Raw genomic sequence first — 26,014 nt, forward strand, 5'->3', positions numbered from 1 at the left:
TACATTGAGCCTAAGTCTTTTCTCTTTCAAACTACAGATTGCTGAGTTGTATAAGAAGGATCCTTTTAATTTGGAACTTGCTCTTGAATACTGGTGTCCTTCAGAGCCTCTGCAGAGTTCCACTATAATGGGATCCTATATTGGGATATCTCATCAACGACCACCTCAGCGTCAGGTGAGAAAAGACTTTTTTTTTGTTCTATACTGTTTGAGAATGGGTGGGATTGGCTTGGAGAGGCATTTTGTGTGTTCAGAATGGAAATGCATTCCGCATAGTCATTAGGGGTGTGCTCCTGGAAAAAATTTGGTCTGTACCTGGAAAAAATTTGGTCTGTAATAACCAGCAAGCCGCTTTTGGCTTTGGGTATTTAAATTGCTTCGGTATGCTCCGTAAAGATTTGGAGCATACCGAAGTGAGGGGGGAAGCTGCCTATCTCCCACCCCCCCACCCTCAATTACTCCCCCCTCCTTGTTTCGGGAAGCTTTGATTTGGGGTTTCCAAATCGGGCCCAGCATGTTGGGCCGGATTCAGAAATCCTGAATCATTGTGAATCAGGTCCGATTCGGGTACTTTACCCGAATCCGAAACCCAAATCGCACACCCCTAATAGTCATGAATGGTGGGAGCAAGCTAAGAAGCAGCTATGTCTGCCATGTCTTCTAAAATACCGTAGACTTAAAACTGCATACCTACTGGTTCAAATAGTGATGGTGCGAGGGATCCTGGGAATATCGGTTGTATTAGTCATTCAGACTCCAAGACAGACCTGGCAGTAGGCAGAAGGGCACAGCCCTTCATTTGTGGGTTGGTACAGGCTATTACACTTTCTCAAGTACATGACTATTCAACATCCTTTATCTTGCATGACTCTCCCCACTAGAGCACTTTGCTGCTGAATTTAAAGTATGAATCCGTGATTTTATTGCTTTTTATTGTAATTTATTTGTATGTTGTAATCCGCCCTGAGCCTGTTTGCGAGGGGGGCGGACTATAAATATGCTGCTGCTGCTTGTACTTTGTCAGGGACACATTTAGAGAACCCCTTGCTTCTTTAGACGCACCTGTGGGTGAATGTCAGTGAAATGCTAAGCATCTGTTGGGAAGGTGGTCCTCCATAGTCTCACATCCACCTCTTGCAGTAGGTGAACTTGCTACCCTCTCAATGTGGGACGGCACAGAAGCCGTGAAGATGAAAACGAGGTTGCACTTACCTTTAACTATTGTTCATCAAGTGGTCTTCTGTGCAGGCACATATCCCTCCCTCCTGTCCCACTGGGAACTCTCTGGAAACTTAGTTTTTGAGAGATCTCTGGCGACGGCATGGAGAGGAATAGTGCCCCTCTTCCTAGTCATGTGATGATTTTGGCAGGAAAGTGTCAAAGTGAGGAGGGGCGCTCCTAAGACAGATCTCCTTTTATAGATACCAATACTTATGCCTTACAAGGTAATTATAAGAATTACTTCAGAGTGCTGACAGTGCTGAACAGTTTTTATTATTGCCTTACAAAATAAATGTATGTTTAAGGGTAGATTTCAGTCACTGTTAAGGACTACAGGACCCATTGATTTTAATGGAAGATTTAAGAACATGCTCAGATTTATTTAAGGTGTTTGTATACTGCTTTTCTCCCCGAAGAGCTCCAAAGTGGCTCACAAACAATACCAATATACAATAAAAAAACAAAGACAAACATATCCTGGGTTGATCCTGTTCAAAGAGGTTGCCCCCACAGGCTCCAGGCTGTGAACTCTAGCCTAGAACCCCTTGGATCTTGTCCTTCACTTTGTACCCAAGCACTCACACGTATGGCCCTGACCAGGTCTTCCTTGCACACCCCCACTGCAGTCAGTAAGACTTAAAAGTGCTGGACTTCCCCCCCAGTGCCTGGGGAAGGGGTCATTTCTCCAGCAGCAGCAGATTTTAGTAAAATTAAGACTAGTAAAAATGATCAATGCAAATTATCTGACCAGGTTATTTTTTTCTTTTATGTTAGAGTGTTTGACAGTTATTACTACCTTTGTTACCCTTTTCTGTTAATAAATCCTTTTTTGTTATAGGTTGTTTTGTCTAAATTTGTTCGGCAAATGGGTGACCTCCTTCCGTCTACAATTTACATTCCTTACCTGAAAATGCTCCGAGGATTGGCCAGTGGACCCCAGTGTGCTCATTACTGCTTTACTCTACTGAAGGTTAATGGTAGCAGCCATGGTAAGAAATATGACTCCAAGGAGGCCAGCTGCCTTTCCCCCTCTTCACTGAAAACTTGACATAATGGAGCTGATGTACTGCTTGGCAAGGCAGTCTGTCTTCAGACAGAGAAGTGAATGCCTTGAAATGAATTTCTAATGAATGTGTGTGAGAGAGTGAATATAGCTTGGAACTGTGATGTGATAGTTTTAAAACAATTATTTTATGCAGCTCAACTGAAAAAGTTAACATAAATAATTTTTGGGAACTGAGTCAGTTCTAATACTGGTTGATAAACACTCCCCCAAGGTTTTAAGTTTCAGATGTTCATTCGGAAAGCATTCCTTCTGTTATCAGAGCTGCTCAGAAGAGCAGCGCAGGGGCCCTTTTGTTCATTGCCTGGTTCCTGGGATTTGATCCCTTTGTGTTAGTGTTGTCCTGTGCAACCATCTTGTTGCAGAAGCTGCTTGTTACGGATAGTTGAGAATGACATTTAGCATACATACTGTTTTGCTCACATTGCATTTAAAAGGTCTTATTTCAAGAGTTCTGAGTTTTGGGAAGGCTTTTATTTTCCTATCCAGGTTCAGTTAAATGAACAGAACCTGTAACCATGTGGGCATTTTTCTTTTCTAGCTGAAAACATTCAAGGAGCAGGTGGTAGTCCTGTCTCCTGGGAGCATTTCTTCCACTCTTTGATGCTGTATCATGAACACTTAAGGAAAGATTTGCCAAGCGCAGATAGCATTCAGTACCGTCATCTCCCTCTCAGAGGGATCACCCAGAAGGAACAAGATGGATTGATTGCCTTTCTACAGCTTACAAGTACTATAGTGAAATGGGTAGGTATCCAGTCCAGATTACAGTTTTTCCATTATTCAGTATTTGAGCCTTATTTTGGCCAAGGATAAATGTAAAAGCCATGAAATTGGATTTAAAAAAACACATTTAATACTGAAAGCTAAAAGTACTTGGAATGAGAAGTATAAACTGAGAGGGGGACAGAATACTAGCAAACTTTAACCATGGATCCAATTTAAGTACATAGTGAGTGGGAAAAAGATAGAAAGGCAGGAAATATCATGATGCTAAACATAGTATTTTATTTTGATGGCTACTATAAACAACATTATTTACATTTTGGCTAAAACGTAGAGATCAGTGGTGTGAATGTGCAGCATTATAAAAACAGAATTGTATTTGCTTTCTCTCTTCTGTAGAATGAGAATGCTCGCTTGGCTCTTTGTGAACATCCTCAGTGGACACCGGTGGTTGTCATTTTGGGCCTTTTGCAATGTAGCATCCCTCCCATATTGAAGGCAAAGTTATTAGATACTCTTACAAGTTTTGGGAAATCTCCTGAAATTGCTGCTTCCCTCTGGCAATCATTAGAATATACACAGGTATCTTAAACTCTCCCCCCTCCGGTTGCTTGCTCTTTAGAATCAAAACTTTGTGTTTGCAAAGCATGCTTTTAAATGTTAGAAATACACAAGTGGCTGATCCACAAGGATTTATGGGAAGGCATTTCATTTCCCCCTCCCCCACCATGGCCTGTTTCCCTTCCCTGCCCCCTCATAGCCTGTCCTCTTTTCCTGCTTCCTTCTGTCCTTCAGACCTGGGTCTCCCACATGCTACTCTGAAACTGTAATCACTACACTGGGTGAATCATGCAAGTCATGTGGTATCAAGTTGTCCAGTGGTTACTTCCGTGTCTGGCCCCAATAAGTCCTCCATCTAAAGCCAAAACAGCCCTTCTTGCTTCCTCTGCCTTTTCTTAAAAGAAACTAAGCCTGGAGTACTGGCTAAACTGTTATGGTTCCTAGCAACAGCCACTGAGGGCATCTGGGTAATACTACAGATGCTCCTATCTATCTGGGGGTATTTTTGTGGAGGGATTTCAGATTTTTCTGCAAACCTTGGGCATTTTTCAGGTGGGTAGGAAGTTCAATCTTGTCTATTCATGGCTCCAATCTCCAGATTTAAGTACCCTCAGATCAGGGCTACTTGGCTATTAGTATATAAGATTTTTCTTTGAAGTTTACTTACAATAACATAATAATAACAATAATAACATTCGATTTATATACCACCCTTCAGGACAACTTCACATCCACTCAGAGTGGTTTACAAAGTATGTTATTATTCCCACAACAATCACTCTGTGAGGTGGGTGGGGCTGAGAGAGCTCTGAAGAGCTGTGTCTGACCCAAGGTCACCCAGATAGCTTCAAGCAGAGGAGTGGGGAATCAAACCTGGTTCTCCAGATTAGAATCTCACCACTCTTAATCAGCACACCAAACTGGCAAATAATACATTGTTTTTACTTGCTAGTATGGTTGAGCATAAATGTAGTATATGCAGGGTGTTCTTTCCACATCTGGAAATTCTGGTCTAGGGCAGCAGCAGCTGGAGTGGACAGCCAGTTTCTGCGCAAGCCCCTTGGAATCCCTGAATGCTCTGTTCCTTCCATTCTGGTCAGGGGTATCTTATCCCTTTTAGAAGATCTTGAATAAAGCTAGGAGGGAAGTGCCTGTCCTGGTGGTGGGAGGAGAAGAGAGGCATATGTAATGTTCCCTGTAGTTTAATGCTGATTAAGGGAAGGGGGCATAGGACTGATGACTCCCTATAGCCTGTATTGCACACAGATCCACTCTCCATTCTTTCACTGCCAGCTTGAAGCAATAGATTTTTATGCCATATGGTATGTGCATTAGTTAACCCTGGCTAATCAAAGTTTTAATTTAACCTCTTTGCTGATAGAAAATCATATTGATTTATTTATTTTATGTCATTTATAGTCTGCCTTTCTCACTGAGACTCAAGGCGGATTACACAGTATGAGATTAGTACAATCAGTATCAAGTACATTTCAATATGGTATCAAGGACATTTCATAAACAATACCATACAAGTTTAAAAGACATAGTATTAAGCAGGAATCCAATACCAAGTAGAAAAAATACTGAAGCAGAACATAATCAATTCTAGGACTAACTTCAGACAACATGGAGTACTGGTAATACATAGGAATACATATTTAAAGCAGCAGATAATATAGTGATGAAGTGTATGGTCCCTAACTCATTAGTGAAGCATTTTCCCTACAATACAGCCCTCCCAATTGAGTTAAAAGCCTTTTTGAATAATTCGGTTTTGCATTGTTTACGAAAAGCCAGGAGAGTGGGGGCTCTTCTGACTTCTTCAGGCAGGTCATTCCACAGGATAGGGGCCACCACAGAGAAAGCTCGTGAACTGAATCTGCATGCCACATGGGAGGGACTGGGAACAGGGCGTATATGGTCTGACGTAGGTTCATTACTTTTGCATCAGCCTGGAATTTTCTTCTAGAACAAAGGTCTTTCATGGCATTTGGTTAAGAGCTTGTAGGATAGAAAATCAAGTGTGCAGTCTGCCTTTCATGAACATTAGATAGTAGGTTTTTGAAAAACATTGTACAGAATAGTTAACCTTTTTTGCCATGTTCTCTCAGCAGTTGTGCAAAAGCATTTATTTTCTCTCTTGTGTTTGTTTTGTAAGATACTGCAAACTGTAAGAGCTCCAAGTCAGAGGCAAGCAATTGGTATTGAGGTAAACTTTATTTCCGTTTTTCACTGCATTTAAAACAGCCAAGAATCAAAATAAATGGAAACATATTTTTGTTATTGATGACTACTGAATGTGTTCTATACTGTATTTTGGAACTTTTGCTTTCTATATGAGGATAGTGAATTATTGATTTATTTCATTAAAATATGTCAGACATCAACTTGCTGCAACCATAAAATAAAAATATTAGGCACATAAGAAAACAGGAAGAAACATGTCTGTGCAGAAATGTCTTTGAGTAAAAAATCAGAATCTATTGCAATTTTGTAAAAAATTTACTTTGTAGTTCTGTGGATTTATGTTATTATTATGTACCAGTAAATTATGCAAGTAATTCTGGCAAGTTGGAATCTAATAAATGTACTGTGCATAGATTTTCCTGTGCCAAATAAATGTTAAATGTTACACTCAGATCCGATTCACACCTACAAGGGAGAGAAAGAAGAAGGACTGAGGGGGTAGAATAGACTGCAGGTTGCAGGAAAGATAGTACTTGTGGTTGGAACAATGGAACAATGTCTTGCAGTTATCCCCTTCCCCCAACAGAAAACCAGCACAAAAAGTAAAGAGAGAGGGCAGAATCTTTGTTCCAGTTGTAGTAGTCTTGCCTACCTGCATGGAATATTTATGGGATGGAATATTTGGAACTAAAATCCATCTCTAGTCTGAAGTTGTGAGGTTCATTCTGCTTCCCAGGGCTCTGCAATAGCCTTATACTACATGTGTGAATGTAGGCTCATTTGGCAGATAAATGCACATATGGGTACAAATGGAGTCACAGCTTCACATTCCTTTGAAACATTATTTTTTTTTACTGAAGTGTAGTAAAAATTGTGTTTTTTTTCTTATTTTCTTGGCAAGGTTGAACTAAATGAGATTGAATCCCGTTGTGAGGAATATCCTTTAACTCGAGCTTTCTGTCGGCTCATTAGCACACTGGTAGAGAGCTCGTTTCCTTCTAACCTGGGGGCTGGGTTGCGTCCTCCAGGCTTTGATCCCTATCTGCAGTTTCTGAGAGATTCTGTGTTTCTTCGTTTTCGTACAAGAGCCTATCGCAGAGCTGCTGAAAAGGTAACATTTGCTTTTAAGAATTTTTTAATATACATAGTGATAAATTACTGCTGCAAACACATGCAAATTTGATAAGGGTGTTAATGAGGTAATTTTTTTCCGTTTAATTTTTGCAAAAGTCAGCAGCAGTAAAACTGAACTAACAACTAATTCCATGACCTTCAGTGACCCTGGCCCTTTAAGGGAGCTTTCATCCTTGGGAATTCAGCAGTACGATGCTGAAACTAGAAGCAGAAGTTTAGATCTGAGATCTTTTAGTCTATGAAGCTATTGTTAACTGAAATGCCTTCCAGTCCCAAGGGAGAGTGCATACAAACGTCTACAATATTTAAAAAAATCCTATGAATTACATGGTCAAAACTTCAGTAAATCCTGATCTAGACCATTCTTTTGCACATACAAGGGCTTATACATTCATCATAGCGTTTCAGGGAATCTCAGTGTTAGAAACACATTATAAAATTATTCTGTGTTTAAAATACTTCCATATGCTGTCCTCCTGACTACAGCATGCAAAAAGCCCCATGCAGAGGTGTAGTGCTTATCCCAAACCAAGGGCATCTAGGACAGCATCTCTCAAACCATGCACTGCAAGAGAACAAGTACATTGTTATGCAAAATTAATGAATTAAGACTTCTGAGAACTGAAAGTACTCATCCACATAGGATGCTGCCTGCTTTCTCTGCATGTTTCACAATTCTGGCTTTGATTCCTTCTAGTCAGCTTGAGGGTGGATAATTCTGCCACCAATCTGCTTATGTGCAGTTGGATAGCTCGCTTTGTAGTGATGCTGTAGAAAGAGACAAACATGCCCTAAGATCCTTTGGGTAGATCCAGTGATCCACAAGATGAATGGAACCTTCCTGCCTCTCTCATGGCACTGTCACCCATTGCACCACTTGAAATACAGCCCTTGTGGTTCAGGGTATCCCAGGAACAGCATTAAGCATGGTGTGAAGATCTGCAGTAGGAGGGGTAGATAAGCAAAAACAGCTCCACCCTTTCACCAGCAGGTAGTGTGCTTATACTAGCAGAAAATTATAGGATCCAGCCCTGTGTATTTATCTCAGTATGCGGGCTTGGGTCCCATTAGGATGGGGAAAAGGCTAGTTATAAACTTTCTAGGTAAATGGGATGATGGTGGAAAAAATTCTTGCTATGGAGGGTTTAGGCTTTTTAAATCATTGTTCTCATTGACACAACCAAGAAAAACATTACATGTGAAGTTGTAAGCAGTGTTCGCATAGAGTATACATTAATGTACATATGGAACCGTTGTAATTTCCTGTTTTATGTTTCTGTCTGAAATGTGTTTCTTTCTTACAATTTATTTATATGGTAAAAGGTAAAGGTAGTCTACTGTGCAAGCACCGAGTCATTACTGACCCATGGGGGGACGTCGCATCACAATGTTTTCTTGGCAAACTTTTGTTATGGTGGTTTGCCATGGCCTTCGATATATAGTTAAGTGAAATTTAGTTATTTGTATTGACAGTATGAGCATAATCTTGTGTGTGTGGGTTTTTTTGTCAGTGGGAAGTTGCTGAGGCTGTTCTGGAAGTTTTTTACAAATTACTGAGAGATTATGAGCCTCAGCTTGAAGACTTTGTGGACCAGTATCTGGAGTTACAAGGTAGGCTCTTTCCTGATCTGTGCTGTTGGGTTTGTTTGGGTTTGTTTGCATTTTGTTTAGGGCAGGAGACAATGTTGACTTCAGTCAAGGCCATGGGTCTTACTATTTAGATTTGTTCTTGGAAGCCAGTTGAATAATCTGGTGTTACAACTATTATTTAACCTTGATAATAAGATAAGAACTGTACAAACCATAGAAGTAAGGACTTCCCAGACTATGGGGTTGCTATCTACATTACATAAATAGAACAGGGAGGGGAGAGGGCAGGTTTTGGCAAATGTTTAATGAAGCAGGATTTAAAAGATCAGGTATCTGGGAGTTAAGATGAGGTAATAAGGTTTTGTTTGTTTTCTCTAGAGAGAGCTTTAGGAGGCACTTGAGTTAGGAGAGGTGAGTGTGGCAGGAAGTGGCTCGGTATGTTCCCAGTCATAGGGTGATTGGTAGAAAGAGAGTGACTTTGTCCAGGGATGAGTTGAGTGGAGTGTAAGGGAAATACGAGGGTGATTCTGTTGGGAGGTAGAGATTTTAAAGCTAAAGATTAGAAGCTTGAATCTAATGCTGAGAATGATGTGGAAGCCAAGAGATTTATTTAAGAGAGCTAATGTGGTACAGAAGAAAAATGGCATTTTACTTGAACTGATTTGATTTTTTAAAAAGAAGGAATGGCAAGAGGGAAAGCCCGCAATGATGCGTTAAGAGTAGTCTAAATAGGAAGCAGCTAGAACAAAGACAGAATTTTCAGGAATAATTTTAGAGTTAAAAGGGAACACTTCAGGGATGCTATAAAGGAGAAAATACTAAATTTTGTGATTGTGTATATGGGGGAAGGAATCCTGATCTGGATAGCCCAGGTGAGCCTGATCTTGTCAGATCTCAGAAGCTAAGCAAGGTCAGCCTTGGTTAGTAATTGGATGGGAGGCCTCTAACTAAGACCAGGGTTGCAGAGGCAGGCAATGGCAAACCACCTCTGTTAGTATTTCGCCATGACCCCACCTGGGGTCTCCATAAGTCAGCTATGACTTGAGGGCACTCTCCACCACCATATGGGGGAGGAGATAGGCAAGGATTATGATGGTGGTAAGTGATTTTTTTTTTAAGGAAACAAGTTGATTGATCTCAGGCAAACTGCAGTCTCTACTAAATTGTGGTTGTCATTTTCCAGGAGAAGAAGTTATAGCGTATAAACCACCAGGGTTTAATCTCATGTACCATCTACTGAATGAGTCACCAATGCTGGAGCTGTGTCTCAGCCTGCTGGAAGAAGGGGTTAAACAACTAGATACCTATGCCCCTTTCCCTGGTAGGTGCTGGCTTACTTTTTTCAAAGAATCAAAACATTGACAGTTGCTTAAAATGTGAGTGAAACTTCCTACTTTAATTGTGTATTGAGTTCTTAATATATGCAGTCTTGCTGTTAAAAGAGCTGTTGGGTACAAACTAGTAGTTTTTGAGGATTTCTTTAGTCATGAACTTGACTTATAGCAAAATCAATGTTTGTGTGCTATGTACATATTTATTATTGTTATTATTTTTATATAACCTGCTTTTTCTCCGCAGTGAGGGCCCAAAGTGACTTATCCTAGCACTCTCCCCCCTCTGCTTATCCTCTCAGTATCAACCTGGTGAGGTCGGTCAGACTGAGCCCAGGTCACCCAGCACACTTCTTTCTGTGACAGAGCAGGGATTTTTATTACTTATTTCTCTGTTATTTATAGTCCACCTTTCTCACTGAGGCTCAAGATAAATTTCACACTGTGAGTCAATACAATCAACAGCAGGGATATTCAATAAACAATGCAGTGGGGAATGCAAATGCAGGTGTGCAGGGATTTGAAAACAGTCAGAAATTCAATTCAGAGCTGAAACAATGGTGGAAAAGAGCATAAGCAATTAAACATGATAAACCACGCAGAACCTGGTTCTTTCAGATCCTGGTCTGTCACTCTAGCCACTGCGCCCTGGTGCTTGTGTTGACTGAAGGTAATGCCTTTCTCCCTTTAATCATTACATATATTGACGTTAGACTTATTTGTTCATTTTATTTTCTGCTATTTAATAGGAAAGAAGTATTTAGAAAAATCAGTGCAGTACTGCCTTGGGCTTCTCAATCTGGCTTTGCAGAAAGAAAATGTCTTCATGAACTACTTAAGGGAAAGTCATCTGTCCCTGATAGTTACGTCTCTAGAGCAACTGCTGCAAGGAATCAACCCTCGAACTAAAAAGGCAGACCATGTGGTCAATATTGCCAGGTAGGCCCACAATGTTTGGAGGGCGAGCATAGCTTTGGAAGTGACCTTCTTTTAGTGGTGGCAAAAACATTGATTGCCTTGTACTGGAATAAACAAACATCTCCCTCAATATGCCAGTGGTATTCCAGAGTATGGGATCAAATTATTATCAAAAAAATTACTGACAACCTAATTCTAAACCTAATTCTAAAACACCACAGAACAATTTTACGACAAATGGATGCCTTTTTTTGATCATATCAGCAAAAAGGATCTTCAAACTCCAAACCAGCTATACTAACATCTTCTCTATCTATAGCATAATAGTCATACTATATAGGATTTTAGTAAGTTCAATAAAAGCAATGTATATAGTTAATCTAACAAGTGTTATCCCAAAGACTGTACTTGATATATCGCTGTTTATCATTGTATTTTGTATTTTCACATTCAACCTAATAAAAAAAGAGAAAAAAAGTGACCAGAATAATTATACTATTGTGTGTCTTTTGAGGAGTGCCACAGCAAGACATTGATGCTACAGATTCTCATATTACTCAGCTGGCTTTGTATAAACAGAACAATGCTGCTGCGTAGACCTGATTGTAGGATTGGCCCTCATATTTGTTTGTTATCTCTTCAAGGATCTCGTCTGAGCATATGCATGTTTGAGAAGCAAAAGGAATAAATTGGTTTGCTATACTTAATGGGAAAACTGGAGTTTAGTGAGCATGAGCCTGTGAGCAGTCTTAACTGGAACTAAAGAGAGGAATGATGAGCTAGGGGATAGATTGGAGCATTGAGGTGGGGCAGTGATTACATTTAGGGTGTACTTTGCTACTAAGATATGTAAATATTTATGAGCCCATACATTTCGGATCCAGCTTGCTTTTTTGATATGCCTATACTTAGGTATTTTTATGAGACATTATTTAAAATTCACTGTTTCCTTTTTTCTTGAATTTCCGTTCCAACGAACAATTATATTCTATCAATTTTTGAAGGTACCTTTATCATGGTAATACCAATCCTGAGCTGGCTTTTGAAAGTTCCAAGATCCTGTGTTGCATTTCTTATAACGCTAATATTCAGGTCAAACTAATTGGAGACTTCACACAAGACCAGGTAACTTCTACAATCTCTTAATTTTTTATGGAGGGGACGAAAATAAATGTTAACTAGTAATAATGGGGAAAAGCTTTATGGTGAAAATACTTAGATTTGTTTAAAATGCGTATGGATATAATGGTGGGTTGGGGTGGCACAAGTTGACACTAATATATTTTTTAGTGAGAAAAGCCCCCACTCAGTACAGTGCCATTGCCTTCTTAATGGTAGTGTATAAGAAATTTAGGAATACTTGAGGATTACTGGCCACAACACACTTCACCCTGCCCCCGAGCACTGCACCAAAGAAATATATACATATTGGCCTGCAAGTACTTGGCACACTTTAAAGTTCCCACCTGTGAGGTAAAACGATGATGGTGTTTCTGAGACACCCTCTACCCTTGCCTTGGTCAAACCTGGCTGTAACTTGGTCTGCCCTAGATACCAAGGAGGAGGCTAGAGATTTAACACAACAAGAAATGGTTCACAATTGTATTGAGGGACAAATATATGGAGATACAGTGTGGAGAATTAGCCAGGAGCTGCAGAAATACTTTCTGAATGGCAGTTCTGCCAAGGTTCCCTCAGATATCCTATCCTGTTTCAAATGACTTCTGAGCTTTTAAACCTGCAGATCTCAGCCTGCCCCTTAGTTTCTCACTATATGTGGCATTAAGTTGTCCTGAAGGGCAATATATAAATCAAATGTTGTTGCTGTGTGTGAGTGCTTTAAGCCAGTGGTTGCCACTCAAGATCAACACACTAACCCTGTTTACCTCCAGTTGTGAGATAGAACCAAATCCCTAACCTGACAACAGTACCTGTAGCTACATTTGACACTAAGGAACTTCCATATCAGGTGTTGATGCTGCAGAGATGCAGCTGGAATGAAAGCTAGATTGGTTTAATTGGAAAAGGTCCTTTTTCTTTTATACTTCATAATATTCATTGGGCGGGTGGAGTTTTGGGATGGAAAGTGTGTTTTCCTTTTAAATCAACCTATGCTCTTTTAATAAATTGCTATTTTTTCAATCCTATTCCTTGATTATAAATCCAGAGTATTAGCCAGAAATTGATGGCTGGATTTGTGGAGTGTTTGGACAATGAAACGGCAGAAGAAATCACTAATCCTATGGAAGGTATGAAAGTATTTATTTTCATAAGAATAAGCTGTCAGACCCAGAGAGGGTCATGAGGGCTTTAACTGCAAAACACAGAACCAATTAATTTTGTGTAGATTAGGGGAAAGTGGCCTGGAACTAGATTCAGTATCCTGTACAGTTTATTTTTTGTTTAAAAAAAATTAAAAACAAAACTTGAAAGTAAAACTGATTTGTAAATCAACCTTGAAACTAAGCCCATAGAATGCTTTATTAGCTGGCCCATCTATATATAAATTTGAATTAAAATTGAACACAACCATTCCATGGTTCTCATATCTACAACTGGCAAATATGGCAAATAAAATATCTCTGAAAGACATTATGTCGAACCCAAGAACTCAATTTGAAGATCTCTTGGAAAATAATACTAATCAAAGAAGAGGACTAATCTCTAGAATCTATAAAACTATCATAACCTCACAAAAACCAAAATATTACGCATACCAAAACAAATGGCAACAAGATTGTAACGCCCAAATTTCACCGGATCAATGGGAAGAAATTTGGTCCTCCTCGACATTAAAATCCAAAGCAATAAATATCAAACTTCAATCGTTTAAAATTCTCACTCGTTGGTACCTAACCCCAAAGAAGCTTTCAGTTATGACCTCTAATTATTCGCCTATGTGCTGGAAAAATTGTGGCAGTATGGGCACATTTGCTCACCTTTGGTGGCAATGCCCCCAAATAAGTGCATTTTGGGTAGAGATACTAAAACAGATAAAATTAATAACGAATTACGAAATACCACTGGACCCTCTTTTAATCTTTTCAAACCTTTGGCAAAATCAAAACATACCATCCTCGCAAAAAGAGTTAATCATTAACCTACTAACTATAGCAAAATCTTCAATTGCTTACTTTTGGAAAAAACAAATACCCCCACCAATCTCCCACTGGCTATCCAAAGTATGGGATCAGCTTATCATAGACAAAATAACAGACAATTTAACCAACACAACACACAAATCCAACTTTTATGAAAAATGGTGGCATTTCTTAGAGTACATTGATAGGACAGAAGCAAACCCTCCAAACCATTTATATCAGAAAATACTAGATAGTTAGTTATGAGCTAAGTTGCTTCAAGAAAATTTTGTATAATATCTTTAACTGTAAGAACTGCAAATCATAGCATTCTGTCAGCAATTTTATTTATGAATAGTATCTTATTGTTACTTCCATATATTACTTTTTGTATTTACTGTTTAAGTTGTATGGTTGAAGTTGTTTATTGTTTTGTTGATAAATAAAATTTATTATTAAAAATAAATAAATAAATAAATTTGATTATAATTCCAAAGGAATAGATGTATTAGCAGCAAAAATAGGATTCTTTCGGCACCTCATTAGGCTAAAACATTTTATTTCAGCATAAGCTTTTGTGTACTAGAGCCCAGTTTCTTCAGATGCAAGAAGCGCATCTTCATTAGGCTGTCATTTTATACATATATCTAGAAAAAAGAAAGCAATCCACAGGGTCAAAGGGACATGAAATGCTGTTATGAAGTACCTAATTACATTTTACCTGTTACTTCCTACTCAGAGTATGCACAGAAAAAAAATGGGTTGATTTGGTTCGGTAATACCAAATTAAAAAATGTGTTACCCTCTGAATACCAAATTCATTCTCCAGTTTGATTTGATAATAAAAACCAAATTCAGTACAATTTGGCCAGTGTTTCCTATGGGAAACTCAATTCGGGGCTATCTGGTGGTTCGGGGGGTAATTTTTCACCAAATTTCACCAGATTTTCAGGGGACCTATTGCTAACTGTCCTCTAACAACCCTCCAAGTTTCATGAAGATTGAACTTTAGGGGGCCATTTTATGACCCCCCCAAAAGAAGAAGCCCCCAGTTACCTCTGTCTCCATTATTCCCTATGGGGAAAATTATAGGGGCTATCCAGGGGGCTGGGGGTGGCATTTTGCAAGCAAAATCCACCAAATTTTCAGTGGACCTACTCCGGACTGTCCTCTAAAGATGCCCCAAGTTTTAGGGATAGTGGACACTGAGGTCTAATTCTGTGGGCCCTTGAACAAGGTGCCTCCAGCCACTCCATTTGTTCCTATTGTGGGAAAAAAACTCCAAGCTGACTTCTACTGCAGAAACAGATAGACCAAGCACCCCAACAAACACCCCCTCGAAGAAAAAACACGAACAATTGAATGCCAAACCAACTTCTATGTCAACAAAAAAACCAGAACCTAGGATAAAACCCCCTCCAGAAGCACACGAAATAAAATGAACTGTAAATGTAATTTCGAAAGCCAGATCTCCCTGTATACAAATGCCCAACTGAAGCATGCTCCACACACAGCAAAAACCCCAGGTTTTTAAAATGCAAAGTAAAAAAACTTTTCCCTTCCCCCCTCAAAGAGAGAAAAAACCCGGTGAGTCTACGACTCTCAAACTCGGCACCAGCAGAAGTCCTTGGTGCAGAAGGTCTCAGCGCAGGCAGTGGCAGCCAGGAATCCACTCATATGGCAGCAGGATGCAGTCACAGTCCAAAGCAGTACGAGGTTGTAGACCAAGGCAGTACAAGATCACAGGGGCTAGGCAGAGTCAGGTTCAGTGGTGATGGGGTTGAGGGTGATTCGACTCGTGGCTTCCACAACTGGTTGCTCCCCCTTCCTCCATCTTTTATCGCCAAGATGCATGTTTTGCTGCTGAGCTGCATCTGACCAGTGAGTGTGCTCCCTGCACCCTCAATCGGCTCCGTGAGCCTTTGAGTTGCTAATCATGCACTTCTCCTCCTCTCCGGTAATTTGCATTGAACCCTCTTCCACCTGTACTCTAGTGGAGGTGAGGTGGGTCTTGGGGAACTAGTTGGTGTTTTCTTGGCTGAGACAGATGGGCCACTGCTGACTGACGGTGGGTTGCTCATAGCTGTGAAGGTGGGTAGAGCCCTGGTGTGGTTATTTCGTCCTCTTCCCCCGAGCTGTCTGCTTAGTCAGTGCTGGTTGTGCCTGAATGACCCACGACACGGGCAGTGTCACTCATTCTCCTGCTGTTTAAAATAGGCACTCTTCTTCTTGAGAATTCTGTTGGCCAGAGAAGGAGAGCTGCCTCAAGGATTGACCACCCCTCTTTCTCTTTCCTCCTCTCTTTTGCCTCTGTCTCACTTCCCCCTCCCATCTGCTTAAAAAAAGCAGGAAGCAGTGTTTCTTTTCTGTTCTTTCTTAGCAAAGCAACAGCAAGGAACACCACAGCTGCTCTTCCCAATCTTTACTGAATTTTACCGAATCAATTCGGTAAGCTTGAGTTTGGTATTACAGAATTTATTTGGGAATACAGATTTAAGCTCGGTAATAGTGAATTTTTCTGACTCAGATAAAATTCGGCAATTTTTACTGAATACTGACCCTGAATTGCACATCCCTACTTCCTACATTTCATGACCCCTTTACTGTGCCATTTGTTTTTTCATATCCTTACCTAAAAAGCTTATGTAGTGAGGATATACTCATTTAATGCTCAAATAAAATTATTTTAGCTTTTATAGTGCTACAAGACTCCTGTTTACATAGACTAAAGATATGCATGTTGATTGAATTCCAGTTTTACAAAAGCTTTTCTATCAAGCTGCTAGAATATGATTTTACTCACTACAGATGACTAGGCATACGGCCACTTATAAACATATTAACAACCTTGAATGGTTTATGAAATGGTAATTTTGATTTTTTTTCATGGATGGTATTTTTGATTCAAAGAACTTGAACCTGAAAGAAAGCGAGCCCAGATCTTCCATGAAACAAGAATCAACATCTTGAACCTTCTCATCACCTCTCTGGAGTGCAGCCCACCCAATCTTGCACTATATCTTCTGGGCTATGAGCTGAAGAAGCCTGTCAGCACCACAAACTTGCAGGATCCAGGTACATGACTGAAGGGAGGGTGCAGTTGGGTGGTGAATGTCACCTTTGTAAATCACTTGAAAAAAATGAAACTGTTAGTAGCTGCTCTGAGTCCTGTTGGGAGGTAAGCAATGACATGAGTATAGTATAATAAAATGTTAATAAAACAGAAGACCTGTTGCACTTTAAAGACCAACAACTTTTATTCTAGAATGAGTTTTCATGTGCCACTGTTCTTTTCCTCAGATGCATATGATAAATATGTTATCACAAGCAACTGTATGAAAAACAACAACAAATAAATATGATATTGGGAAACTCTTTTCAAGCTGAGTATGCTGAAAGAAATACTCGGTTCTAAGGGTGTGCACTCTGAAAATATTTGGGTTTCCTGCTTTGGGTTTACCCGAAACAAAACAACGGGAGTTCACTGGTACCAACTGACTAGAACAATGTACAGACTGGGAAAAGCAATAAATGCTCAAGGCAATAATTTACACTTTTTATATATATTAAAGTGCCAGAGTGCAATAGTGTTAATAAATAATGTGCTAATAAATACAGAATAAATATTCAAATTTTACAAATATCCGCAAGCCACACAATACAAAGTCATCCAATACAGTTTGTAATTTTCATGAACTAATTTTGTAAACAGAGTCCATCGCTAGAGCATGAGGAGCGCAGAACTGTGACCTCCTGTATAGACAAACACCAGTTCCAAGAAGAGGGGTTCTAATGCTTTTGAGCCATTTGCCGACGGGATGGTGATGCAGAGCAACTTTATCAAATTCCCGTTTCGAAAATCTTCATCTCTGGGCAAATATCTGGTGGTACAATGGTTGCCTGCGCTTCAGCTCCCTCTGTGCTCTACCAAGTAGCGAAGGGGTGTGTGGTATCACCCGAAGCAGGGTTTACCCGAAGCAGGAAAAACATTTCGAAATACCCAAAACCCGAAGCAGCAAGCTGCTTTGGATTCAGATATTTGAATCTCTTCAGAATGCTCCGTGAAGATTTGGAGCATTCCAAAGTGATTCAGGGGGCTGGGTTTTCTGCCAGAACCCCCACCCACCCCCTCACCCTCCCACTTCCCCCCGGGTCCTCTTCAACCCACTTACTTGGCCCTTTAAAGGTCCCTTTAAACTATCAGCTGGCAGGCAGCAGAAGGGGTTCCCCCCCGCCACCTGACAGCTGATAGTTTAAAGAGCCCCTTTCCTGCCGCTTGCAAGCCCTTTAAGCACCCCAAACCCCACAACCCCGAGCCCACCACCCCCAGCCCCCCCACTTATTTTGGCTGTGCTGCTGCAGCGGGGGAGGCCGCAGCCCAGCAGCAGTGGCTCTGGCCTTCTCCACCGCCCTGTGGGCCCACACAGTAGCAGAGGAGGCTGAAAAAGCCCTTCCTGCCCCTCAAATGGCCGCTGTGGTGGCCATTTGAGGGGCAGGAAGGGCCTCCTCCACCTCATTCGCTGATGGCTGGAGGGAGGGGGGGCTTAAAGGGTAGAAGGTTCCACGTGCCTTTTTGCAAACGGCGCGGAGAGTCTTCTACCCTTTAAGCTCTCCACCTTTCCAGCCGGCTGGAGGGAGGGGGGAAGAGCTTAAAGAGTAGAAGGCTCCATGTGCCATTTGCAAACGGCGTGGGAGCCTTCTGCCCTTTAAACTCTCCCCTTTTCAAGCCAGCTGGGAGGGGTGGGGGGAGAGCTTAAAGGATAGAAGCGTTTTTCCCTTTAAACTCCCCCCCCCTCCAGCATGCCCAGAAGGCCCTTTAAACTTCAGCTGACCCGTGGGCCAGCTGAAGTTTAAAGGGCCCTGAAGCTTTCTGAAGCAACCTGAATTGCTTTGGGAAGCTTTGATTCGGCTGTTCCGAATTGGGACCAGCACGCTGGCCCCAATTCAGAAAACCCGAATCTTTACAGATCAGGTCCGATTCGCACATTTTTTCCAAATCGGAGACCCGAAGCACACACCCCTATTCAGTTCTTTTGAAGACTCATATTGCTGCTTATTCATCCAAGAATAAACCTTACATTTTCAGGTGTTTTAGGTTGCCCTCGTACTTGTCTTCATGCAATATTGAACATACTGGAAAATGGTACTAAAACCAGATCTGGTCCCACAGCAGTTCAAGAATCTCCTCATCTGGCAGAGCTGTGTTATCAGGTATACAAAACATCTCCTCTTCCAATTTCTTGGTATAACAGCAACAAGCTTTTTCAGAAGAGTTTGTGTGTCATGTGATTTGTTTAATTTTGAATGAAGCTCGAATACAGAACTTAATCACATATACACTGGCTAGTATTTCCCTCTTACCTAGTATTCCTTGTAGGGCAATAAAAGTAAACTGATACCTGAATTCTTTTGGGATAAACAGGTGATCTATCAGTTGTGTGCCTGCTCAGACACGTCGGGCCCAACCATGAGATATTTAAGGACCAGCCAGGATTTCTTATTCTCTCAGTTACAACATTTACCATTTTCTGTCAAAGGTAAGATTAAAAATACAATCTCACACATCTAACATTTTTTATCTGGATCTAATTAGTTGCTTGAAAAGCAATAAACACAATTTGTGGGCTTACAGGGAAAGGAAGATGTTTTTTGGAAGAATTCTGCATGTCTTAATGTGGCCAGGGAGACATCAAATTGTTCCTTTCTTGTGATATTAGCATAAACAATTTTTATGTTGAACAATGCCCGTGTGCTTGTATTTTCAAGCAATAACTGTAGCACAAGTGTAGCATGAGTTGGACCGAGAAGTTTTATTTTGCTGAGCTGTGCCATTCTTCCTCTGTTTTCTCTTTTCAGAACGTGAGATTCCAGCCTTGAATCAGATGTCATGGCTAATGAAAACTGCATCTATAGAATTGCGTGTAACATCCCTGAATCGTCAGCGTTCTCACACACACAGACTCTTGCACCTCCTCCTGGATGACATACCAGTAAAATCTTACTTAGGTAAATGGGATTTGTGACGAGTAGAGATGAGAGTCTAAGACTCAGTTGCTTATTTGAATCTCTTATCACTTTCATATCCATTTCTTATGACTCTTACCTTAAATTTGACAGTCTTTCTGATACTGTGTTGAACTTAACATTGCCACATTAATGATGTGGGATGCAGGATGTGACATGAAATGGAGAAAAATATGCTTTATCCTCTCTTGGCTCATTGTGCCCCAACTGCTCTGGCCAATGTGGACATTTGAGATGAGCCTCTATTTGTAGCTTGGGTTCAGTACTCTAAATGTAGAGGTTACGCTCAACTATTGTGTCACTGGTCAGAGTTGTAGTACTGTAACCTCTCCAGGATAAAACTAGAGATGTCTTACTTCTATTTGCTTATTAATTTGAATTTTCAAGGTACAGCTTCTGTTTTCTACTGGGCACATAGAAAATCACTCCAGAGTCTAGACTAATTACAGATTGGTAGATACTGATGAAAAATGTGGCTTTCTGATAGGAGAAAAGACTGACTGCTGCTTCATAATCACTGGGGGAAAGGGCAGGATGTGATACCAGTCATGCATGACAGAGTCTCATTATCATGTGGCATGTTGTATCGTGTTATTAGCCAGCTGAAAGTTGATCAGTGCTAGTGATGCAGTATTGAGGCATCCCAATGTATTTTTTATCTAGACAGCGATATTTGTCCTAAATTGCGCAAATTTGTAAAAGGTGCTTTTTGTCTTGTGCCGCTACATACCTGTTTTCATCAATCCTCTTATCTTAGCTGATGGTGAAGGAGGGACAGAAGATGAAAGCCGGTCTGTCAGTGGGTTTCTTCACTTTGACACAGCTTCCAAAGGTAAGGCTTAGAGAGGCTGATTTACTCAGATTCTAATAATGATTGGGAAGATTTCCCAGAAGAACCATTGCAACGTGGACTGTGGTCCACGTGCTGCCTTTGCTATTGTTTATAGCAATCAGGAAATAAGAAATTTCAGAAGTTGGGGACTAGTTTTGTGAAATGATGGCAAAATACCAGTTACAGCTGATCAGCATAACTGTAAGCTAACTGCATTTATGTCTCTGTGCCCCAGAATGCTATTATTTGCCCCGTATACAGAAATCAACATGCTCATATGAAAGTTATCGAGCTGTTTTTTTCTTCTAGCAAATCCATGTCAGTTTTCTAGGCTGCTTTTTATAGAACCTAAATCATTTTTATCAGTTCATTGTGCATAGCTCTTACTAGTTTTTATCAGTTCATTGTGCATAGCTCGTGCCAATGTGTTCCTGCTAATAGTCATTTCCTCATTTAACCTTCCATATTTGAATGTTTTGACCTTTTATATGCACAAATCAAGAAAATTAAAGTCTCTTTCAAATGCCCAGATGAGTCGTAATGTTACAAAAGATGGCAACCTTTAAAAAACTAGAAGGGGAAAGAAAATTATCTAACATTATTTAGTAATTGAATTACGTAGTTCACCTGTTAAAATATACAGAAAAAAATAGTCTAAAGAGCTAGAATGTGAGAAATTCAGTATGGAATTTTTATTTAGCATAAGAAAACATAATAAAAATGGCTGTTCAGTGGCATTTATCACTTAGTTAATTAGCTAAAATATGTAGATCAACTAATGAGATATGTTGGTATTGTGGGACTGTGAACACTAACGTTCTCCGTATGTGGTAGAGATGTTAAATACTGGCAAATAGAAATCAAATCACTTTCAGCAGGTACAAAGTTTAAGCTGTCTTTGATTCTACAATGTTATCTGCTAAATTATGTTGAAGAAGTACCAAATAAATTTGAAGACTTCGTATTAAATGTAATTACAGTTGCTCATCTAGATTTTGCTAGGCATGGAAAAAAAGTATCAGCACCAGAAGAAAAGGAGTAGATAGATCACTTTAACGACTTGTTTACCATGTTAAGTTAACAAATTTATTGAAGAAAATGAATCCAAATAAACTAAATTTGGATATTAATGATAGCAAGATATTTTTCCTATTGTATGTTATGAAAATTAATTATATATATCCATAAAATTGGTAAAAATGAAGAAAATCACTGTGAACAAAGTTCAGAATAATTTTAAATAGAAGGCTCTTACACATAGAACCTATTTACTTTCAGAGCGCAGCTGAATTCTGATCTCTGTGACTTGGTATTTCTGAATAGACTTCTTCTTTCCTCCTCAGTTCGCAGGAAGATCTTGAGCATCCTGGACTCAATTGACTTTAGCCAGGAGATCCCAGAACCTTTGCAGCTGGATTTTTTTGACCGGGCTCAAATTGAGCAGGTCATTGCCAACTGTGAGAACAAGAGTGCTCGTGGGCCAGTCATCTGCAATGTCAAGGTGAGATGCTGTGGCATGTGTAGAGATGTAGTTTTAATAATGAGCCAGCTGAAGTTCAGTCCAATTTATTTTAATGGAACTTAAGCATTAACTCTCACGTTGAAATCAGTAAAGTTTCAAAGTGCTTACATGTCGTTGGAATATATCTTTCACGTTTACTAGGTAATTCTAAGGATGCAGCACTAACTAGTATATGCATCGCTAATTCTAAGGATGCAGCACTAACTAGTATATGCATCACTAGCTCCTTAAATCTGTACTTTCAATCAAAAGTTAAACTGCTTGGGAATTATTTCTGTTTGTGTTTGCTTGTATGCCTGTTGGTGTGATAAGGTCCACTTCAGGCTCATACCTGTTGTGTTAGGTGCTGTACCTAATGTAAGTAAATACTGTTGTTCCTTCAACTTTATTGTCTGAAGGTGGGGGGAAACTGATATTAAACTGTATAGTGATTTCTACTGGTTTATTTAAGAGAAGCTTTTGGGTTGAGTTGAGATGCAAATAAAAGAGATTAGGAAATGAGTAATGTGAAACCGAAAAGAATCCAGAAACTAAGAAAAACTTAAACTTAAACTTAAACTAAGAAAAACTGTTAACATAGTGATTATTATGACCACCAGCACCTCTACCCTTAAGAAAATACTAAAACATATGACATGCTTTTTGTTTCCTTTCTTCAATTCTAGCATGTTCACAAAGTCCTGATTGCTGAAGTTAATGCCTTGCAAGGAATGGCAGCCCTTGGACAGAGACCTTTGCTCATGGAGGTAAGTCCAAATACAACTTGATGTTGAAAACAGGTGCATGGCTTAATTGACTTTTTTGCAGTAACATTCCTGAGAAGTTTTGATTGCTCAGTTGATACATACTTACAGTTAAATTTTGCCAGTATTTCGTCTTTTTGAACTATGTTGAGAATTACTTGGCTTACTTGAGCTTTTTGGCTTAATTTTATAGATCTCATGGGTGAAACAGTATTTGTACTGTACAGTCCTGATTTTCTAATAAGATGGGAAATTTGTTCTTGGGAATAGTAACTTTGAAAATTCCAAAATTGCAATCCAGAAGTGTGCAAAGGGACACAATTTCTTTTAGAAAATTTCTCTCATCTGTTGTCCTCATAAAACCTACAAAAATAGTTTGGTAGTTAGCACAAGAAATGTAAAAGAAACATACATGGAAAAATAACACACATGACTCCGAGGATGACAGTTTTCCTTTTATGGAACTTCTAGACACAATCCTCAAACTACCTTTGACCCTTGAATGTGTTTAAAAGGTTCATGGTGAGCTGAGGGGAGAAAACAGTTCTGTTAAACTAAATTTTAAAAGTTCGCAAATACTCTGTTAAGGATATAGGAACAAAATAACTTCCCCAGTAACTTTTTTATATGTATTTTGTGACTTTACCTGTTTTTAAAAATGTAGCCTTTTAGCCACAGTTTTTCTGTAATGAATGTTACTTTTATTGGATGGCCAGGAAATCAATACAATTCTTCAGTATGTTGTGGAACGGAATAAGCTTCTTCAGTGTCTCTATGCAAAGCGGCATGCATTGGAGTCTTGGAGACAGCTGGTGGAAATCATACTGACTGCTTGCCCACAGGACCTCATTCAGCCTGAAGAAAGGCAGCTCATTATCCGTGACCTCTTACAAGATGTACACGACAAGGTAAGCCCCTTGAAATACGTTCATGTTTTTCATTGGATATGGATATATAGGAAACTTCCATTTGTATGGGATTGTTTTTAGTAACTAATTTTTGTGTTTTGTAAGTAATCAAAATATGAAATATGTATTGGTTTGCACTAAGTTGCAAACTCACCAGCAAAAATAGCCTACAGTAATCTTGCCACTTACATACATTCTAACACTGCATCAAATTAGGTGTGTGCAGTTCAGCCCAACAGAACCAGTGTCATTCACAGCAGCCAGGCACTGGGTTCAGCCACTGGGGGAACATCACAGAACAGAACCAAGCAGTACCGAGCCACAAGCACAAGGCATTCCCTTGCTTCAGTTTGCTTCTGTTGGGCTAAGTTGCAACAGTGTCCCTTACTTCAGTTTGGTTTGGGTGGAATGGATGTGATTCTCTAATGTGCTGGTCCCCTTGCTTCACTTTGGTTCTGGGGGGGATTCCATTCCTGTGCTTCAGTTTGGTTCTATTGGTCTTTCTCTGGGATGAACTCAGCTTGCATTTGGGAGTATGCCTTGGCCATGATAGCCTTGTCCCAAGGGTGTTTCTGCAATGGGAGTCAGCTTTGACTTTTTCCCCATAGGAAACACTAGAATTGCTAGGAGCACCTGGGGCTCATTGAACTGGTCTCCAGGGTCCAATCCTCCTGAAACTTTGGGGGGGCAGTCAGAAGTATGTCCCCTGAAAATCTGGTGGAGTTTGCAGAACAAATGCCACCCCCAGCCCCCAGATTGTTCCCAAATATTTTCCCCATAAGGAATAATGGTGAGTGGGTCGGGGGAACCTTTTTGGAGGCTCATAAAATTGGCCGCTGGGGTCCAATATTCATGAAACTTGAGGGAATCTTTAGAGGATAGTCAGGAGTAGGTTCTCTCCAAATTTGGTGAAATTTGGTTGAAAAATGACCCCTCCAGCCTGCCAGATATCTCCCAGAGTGATTTTCCCATTGAAAAAACAATGGCCGAATTTTTCGGAAATACCCCAAATGAATTAGAGAATCATTTTGAAACTTGAGAAATTCTGATTTTTTCCCCCTGATTCTGTACAAAAATTCAGATGTACTGAACTTTTTTTGTGCACACCCCTGCATCAAATAGCTTTTCCATGAGGGAACTTTCAGGTGACTGAGCTGTGTTGCTTGACTTCACTGTACTTTTAGGGCCATATTATAGAATGGCAGATACCAAAAAAGAACTCATTGCAACTGTGCCACACTCATCTCATGCTCTGAAAACTGGTTATGTTAATATTTTTTAAAATCTAACTTCCACTTATAGGAGATTGCATTAGAAAGTTATAGAAACTGGCTGGGTATATGTATGTCTTGCATGTCTTAAAAGAGTTAACTCTTTCTTCCTTTTCTATAAGATCCTGGATGATGATGCAGCTCAGGAATTAATGCCTGTTGTGGCAGGAGCTGTGTTCACTCTAACTGCCCACCTGAGCCAATCTGTGCGAACAGAGCAAAAGCATCTACTGGCTGACCCTATACCCGGACACTCTCACTTTGTCTTGATGCTGGATGGTTCTTTCACATCATCCCTTGGTTCTGAAGGCATGGCTGTGGGATTTGCTTCTATTGGAGATTCTTCTCTCCATATCATACTGAAAAAAATTCTGGATTTTATTTTGAAAACAGGTAATGTTAAAAGCATGAACTAATGTTACCTTTTTGGGGAAAAGATGCTACACAAACAAATGCAAGGTTGCACTTCCTTAATAATCCTCATTATGTCAGTATATGGTAGACAAAGTATAATCCTAAAAGAAGCAAAGTGTTCATGATTTGTACTGCCAGAGCTAGGAGATTATGGCTGTGCCTTATTCAGAACACCTTTGCTCAGTTAAAATAGGTTTTTTAATAGCACCGAAGAAGTTCAGTGAAGTTAGCTACAGATTATGTATAAACAGGTTTGGTTTTGCATTTCAAAAGCTGGTGTTGTGAAGATAAATATGGGAATGTTTGCGGGGTGGGGTTACTGAAAAAATGCAAGTCTGCTGACATGTCTCACTAGAAATACCCTTGTTCCATCTGAGTAGGTGGCGGGTTCCAGCGAGTGAGAACGCACCTGTATGGAGCACTGCTCTACTATTTACAGATTGCTCAGAGACCAGATGAACCGGATACTCTGGAAGCAGGTAGAATGTA

At 40.0% G+C, this 26,014-nt stretch overlaps 1 protein-coding gene across 1 annotated transcript in view; it reads left to right on the forward strand.

Moving 5' to 3' along the window:
* Positions 1-26,014, forward strand: part of NUP205 (nucleoporin 205) — a 56,635-nt gene that overhangs the window by 15,161 nt on the left and 15,460 nt on the right. The window contains exons 10-30 of the mRNA XM_054988396.1: positions 38-175; positions 2,060-2,210; positions 2,826-3,031; positions 3,410-3,592; positions 5,730-5,780; positions 6,660-6,869; positions 8,404-8,503; positions 9,666-9,803; positions 10,563-10,752; positions 11,736-11,856; positions 12,899-12,980; positions 16,722-16,886; positions 18,898-19,022; positions 19,234-19,348; positions 19,668-19,817; positions 20,593-20,667; positions 22,011-22,168; positions 22,855-22,935; positions 23,649-23,840; positions 25,234-25,504; positions 25,906-26,004. Of these exons, the coding sequence (XP_054844371.1) occupies positions 38-175; positions 2,060-2,210; positions 2,826-3,031; positions 3,410-3,592; positions 5,730-5,780; positions 6,660-6,869; positions 8,404-8,503; positions 9,666-9,803; positions 10,563-10,752; positions 11,736-11,856; positions 12,899-12,980; positions 16,722-16,886; positions 18,898-19,022; positions 19,234-19,348; positions 19,668-19,817; positions 20,593-20,667; positions 22,011-22,168; positions 22,855-22,935; positions 23,649-23,840; positions 25,234-25,504; positions 25,906-26,004 (3,001 nt within the window). The remainder of the gene's footprint in view (positions 1-37; positions 176-2,059; positions 2,211-2,825; positions 3,032-3,409; positions 3,593-5,729; positions 5,781-6,659; positions 6,870-8,403; positions 8,504-9,665; positions 9,804-10,562; positions 10,753-11,735; positions 11,857-12,898; positions 12,981-16,721; positions 16,887-18,897; positions 19,023-19,233; positions 19,349-19,667; positions 19,818-20,592; positions 20,668-22,010; positions 22,169-22,854; positions 22,936-23,648; positions 23,841-25,233; positions 25,505-25,905; positions 26,005-26,014) is intronic.

Source organism: Eublepharis macularius, chromosome 9, assembly GCF_028583425.1.
Source record: "Eublepharis macularius isolate TG4126 chromosome 9, MPM_Emac_v1.0, whole genome shotgun sequence".
Classification (NCBI taxonomy): Eukaryota; Metazoa; Chordata; class Lepidosauria; order Squamata; family Eublepharidae; genus Eublepharis; species Eublepharis macularius.